Below are 5,000 nucleotides of genomic sequence, written 5' to 3' on the forward strand. Positions count from 1 at the left end.
CTCTCTCTCTCTCTTTCTTTCTCTCTCTCTCTCTCTCTTTCTATCTCTATCTGTCTCTCATAAACGTATAGACGGACAATGTAGGTACACATTACGGCAAGTTTCAAACTACTATCAGCCATTTTCGTTGACTCCTGCCAAATCTACGAGCGGTTTCACCCACGCAAGTATACTCGACTCGGCTGCAAATTGAAAATTTAACGATTGCCCTGCGTCGTGCCGACAAAAAAGGTGTGTCGGTTGGTCACGATAGGTTCGAAAAGGGTGATATCGTATATATATATATATATATATATATATATATATATATATATGTATGTGTGTGTGTATGTGAAAGAGACTTTAAGAAGTGTTACATGTATGTATGCATACATATATATATATATATGTGTGTGTGTGTGTGTATGTAAGAAGGAGAGATTTGGCGGTCTCTAAAAATACATTTATGGGATCATAACGCGGCAAGTTCCTTCTACTGGGTCCGGGCCCTTTTCTCCCCACCCTCCTCTTTCAAGGTATATAAGTACACATACGTGTCGTGTTCCTTCGTATACTCATAAATCCCCTACCACTGTTAACTCTCACGTGTAAAATCGCTATTACGTCTTGAGCTTCTACCGCAGATGTTATTCCATGGATTTGAGAACGCTCATGTGGCGTATATGTCCTTCGTATTTCTCACGGTTGCGGTCGGAGCCAATTCTTCGAAGAAAAAAAAAGAAAAAGAAAAAAAAAAAAAAGAAAGAAATAAGAAATGAGAGAGAGAGAGAGAGAGAGAGAGAGAAAGAGAGAATGAGATAGCCGAGAAAGAAAGAGAAAACCGATAACACCATAGAATGTATTTCTCTTTCTATCTATTTCTCACTCTCTCTCTTTCTCTTTCTCTTTCTCTTTCTCTCTCCCTCTCTCTCTCTCTCTCTCTCTCTTTTTTATTATCTGAAACTTTTTCTATCGATAAGATTTTCTTTGATCCCAATATGTTTCTATCATTTATCATCATAATATCATACGACCAAACAAACACACGTTTCTTCTTTCTTTTTTTCTTTACTGTTTTCACTTTTTTGTTTTTTTTTCTTCTTTCTTTTTCTTTTTTTCTTTTTTTTTTTTTTTCTTCGTCGACATTTGAAAACTTCACCGACACATAATTGCACTCAAAGAGACATTCACTTCCATTACTTTTCTCTAACTAATCGATCGGAGATAGTTTAATATTAATTGATCGGAGACTGTTGCTTTTATAGGACGAGATAATTATTATTATAAAATCTATTAATCAAATTAAATTATAATTAATGAAAGTTACATTAGTCAAGATAATATCTGTATAATAATATCATAAATGACATTGTCTTTTAATTGAAAAAAGCTTGGAAAAATTTAATAACATTTAAAAACGATAATTCTTATTTATAAGACAGGTAATATAATTATCAATATAAACGTCGTTCGATTAATAACTAATTAATATAAATTACAATGTAAACTATTTTAATGTAATAATGATTAATAATAAAATTACTATCTCGTTGGGACAAACAAAAGTTTAAAAAAAATAAAGAAAAGAGGACAAAGAAGAAAAAAAAAAGAAAAAGGAAACAAAAAAAAACAAAAAAAAAAAAGAAACAAAAAAAACAAAAAAAAAACAATTATGACACATTCCGAAGATATCGATAGAAGTTTCTTACCATGCAATTTAAATATATTGAAAAAAGAAATAAAGATAATCATATCGATGCATGTATAACCACGTGCATATACACATATACATACATACATACATATATATATATATATATATACATTACACATATCTATCTATTTCTAAGTCACGCTCTATGCTCGTTACGAGAAGTCACGCTACCTGCGCGAATTCGTTACGTCATACGCGAATATGTACCAACCGAGGACGAACTAAACGCATACATAATGTCAAGACGATATTATGCACTTATAATAAACTTATACATATATACACGTACATATATATATATATATATATATACATATATACGTAGAACGTATACAAGGAAAGATACACGCATACAATTGTGTCAAAGTTAAAATGTATACGAGCGAACTCGAAGTCTAAAGACGTCTCCATACTATATGACCGTAACAACTACGACTACGATTACGAACTACGACTATGACTATGAAGCTCGTAATCTGTAGCTGCATAATTCTCGCGCGTACTCCTATCTCGTAGAACCAGGCGAAATACAATACTCGACAGTGCGTCGAGGAACGCGGTCCCATCATCCTCCTATCTCTACTTCTATCTCTCTTTCTTTCTCTTTCTCTCTTATCTTTATCTCTCCATCTTTCTATCCCTTTCTATCTTTTCTAAACCGTTTTGTTTTTGTTTTTTTGTTTTCTTCCCTCGAAGCCTTTCACCGTCCTTTTTCCTCTTTATCTACTCTCTTATTACTCCTTCTATTATTATTCCTTACGAGAAAAAAAAAAAAAAGAGAGAAAAAAAAAGAAAAAAGGAAAACAACAGAGGAAGAAGAAAACAGAGAGAAGAAAAATGAGACGAACATAGTAAAGTTCTCGTTAGGACTCCTGGAACTGGATTACATGTCTACTTATCGTGATATCATAAATCCGACGTCATGCGGCAGTGCTACGTCGTTAGGATCTTTTACGCACCCAAATATACAAAGGTGATAAAAACGTCATAGAAAAAAATCTATCGTTGATATATATATATATATAGTGTAAAATTGTATTATTACGATGTATGGTCTTTACGTGAGTAAAAAGCGTTTACGAGAAAATTTTCATTGATGGTATTCTTCTAATAAAAAAAAAAAAAAAAGAAAAAAAGAAAAAGGATCATTGATAAATTGATTTCTTTCTTTCTTTTTCTTTTTTCTTTTTTTTTATTTTGATTTATAAATCCACTATATCTTCGGAATACTATCAAGATGACACATTTTACAGTGAGAAAATAAATTGTGTTTCGTTCGATTTCTATCAGTGCTCGTGTATTTCGAATGTGAAAATATATGTCGAAGAAAAAAAGAAAGAGAGAGAGAGAGAGAAAGGAAAAAAAGAATTCGCGTGGTACGTTTAATATTTACAAAAAAAAAACATATATATATATATATATATATATGTGTGTGTATAAATATAATAAATATAAAATAAAATATGAATTAATCGAAAGATTTAAAAAGAAAATGTAATTTTAAGTTATCTACCAAGCGCTGTCATTTTTCAAGACGGACGTGTGTGTTCTTCTTTTTTTTTTTTTTTTTTTTCTTTACATAATTACGAGCGTGAAAAAAATGTTCGAATATAAATTAAAACGTAAAAGAGAAATAATGTCGATATTCATCGATGAAGATTATAAAAATGACGTGTTACAGGTACAAGGTGTACAATCGTCGGTGACGCCCGCGAGGACGCCTGGCGTCGGCGCGGATTCGTCTGCCGTCGATGTGGGAAAGGGCGTCGGTGGAAGGGTCACGGAAGTAATGGAATTATGTTACGTCACGGAAAGGATAATCGCTCTTTGGTATCGAGAAGATGCACAAGGTGTTTTGGAACATGCGACAACCCTTTTAAGGGGCAAACATGCCGATAATTATATGGTAAACATCTTATACTTTTTTTTCTTTTTTTTATTTTATTTTAACACATTGTCATTCGTATTTTTTTGTTTTCTTCTTTTCCTTTTTCTTTTTCTGTTTTTTTTTTTTTTTTTTTTTTTTTGTAAATAAAAATATTTTTCTTCACAAACAATCTATACAAGTGAATTTCTAAATAAAAATGTTCTTTTTGTGTGATTGGATTGATTTAAAAAAAAAATATATATATATAAAAGAAGGAGAATATTTCCTTTTTCTTTTTGGCGAGAATAAAAATTTGTTTTTCATATAAAAAAAAAAAATACCACGCAATTGAACGTACGAGGTTAATCGTTAAAAAAGAAAAAAACAAATCCATCATCGTCTCGTCGTCTAACATCGTATAATTTCTATTTCCTTTTTTGCATATATTTATATACGTGTATATATATATATTTCTTTTTTTTTTTCTTTTTTTTCCTTTTCCAACAAACTCGCAGATATTCAATCTATCATCGCCAGGACGAGCAGGTGAATCGAATACAAGAGAAGCCGGATGGCCTCAAGGTTTGGCACCAAGTTTGGAAAGATTATGCGCCCTTTGCAAGGAGCTGGACTCCTGGTTAAACGGTGTTCCAAATCGTGTAGTTGTTTTACACGCAAGGTGATTATCCTTTTTATATTATTAGTCGTCTTTATCGTTTGAAAGAAAAACGAAAAAAAAAAGAAAGAAAAAAAAAAAAAAGAAAAAAAGAAAAAGGAAATAGAGAAAAAAAAAATTTTCAATTAATCAAACCAAATTGAACTTGAATTAAATCTAATTAACTTTGGTGTCTTTTTCAAAAAAAAAAACAAAAAAAACAAAAAAAACAAACAAACACGAACGAACGAACGAACGAACGAACGAACGAACGAACGAATGACGAACGAACGAACGTACAAAAGGGGTAACAAGGAACGATTGGGTGTGGCGGTCTCGGCTTACATGAATTACAGCAGCATCTGCGGTGGACGCGATCAAGCCTTGGACAGGTTCGCAATGAGAAGATTCCTCGATGACAAGATCGGATCGCTGCAAGTTCCATCACATCGAAGGTAACGGCTTTACAGGCAACGACAGAGAACGGTTACAACGACGTTATACTACCTGTTGACGTACGACGAGAAAATTCATTTTATCGTACATCCTCATCTCGAATAATTCAGATAACGCCATAAACTTTGTCCCATGGCGTAGGCGTGGCTCCATCTCGGTTGGATGGATATATTCTGAAAGACTTTCTTAACGTCGTTTTCAAACCTTAAACTATATTCCGTTATAGTTTTTACCAAACAAATACACTACACACACACACACACACACAATATATATATATATATATATATATATATATATATATATTTCTATATTCTATACATTGTCGC

At 32.1% G+C, this 5,000-nt stretch overlaps 1 protein-coding gene across 20 annotated transcripts in view; it reads left to right on the forward strand.

Annotated features, from left to right (window-relative positions):
• by (focal adhesion protein tensin) overlaps positions 1 to 5,000 on the forward strand; it is a 172,506-nt gene that overhangs the window by 132,709 nt on the left and 34,797 nt on the right. For 17 of the 20 annotated variants that reach the window (XM_035876350.2, XM_035876352.2, XM_035876360.2 and 14 more), the window contains 3 exons: positions 3,375 to 3,599; positions 4,076 to 4,239; positions 4,521 to 4,670. In XM_035876350.2, the coding sequence (XP_035732243.1) occupies positions 3,375 to 3,599; positions 4,076 to 4,239; positions 4,521 to 4,670 (539 nt within the window). Of the gene's footprint in view, positions 1 to 2,225; positions 2,667 to 3,374; positions 3,600 to 4,075; positions 4,240 to 4,520; positions 4,671 to 5,000 lie in introns of those variants that run through there. The other 3 variants (XM_035876368.2, XM_085663283.1, XM_035876353.2) reach the window with 3 other exon arrangements.

Source organism: Vespa mandarinia, chromosome 1 (assembly GCF_050613455.1).
Source record: "Vespa mandarinia isolate Hongniang chromosome 1, ASM5061345v1, whole genome shotgun sequence".
Lineage (NCBI taxonomy): Eukaryota > Metazoa > Arthropoda > Insecta > Hymenoptera > Vespidae > Vespa > Vespa mandarinia.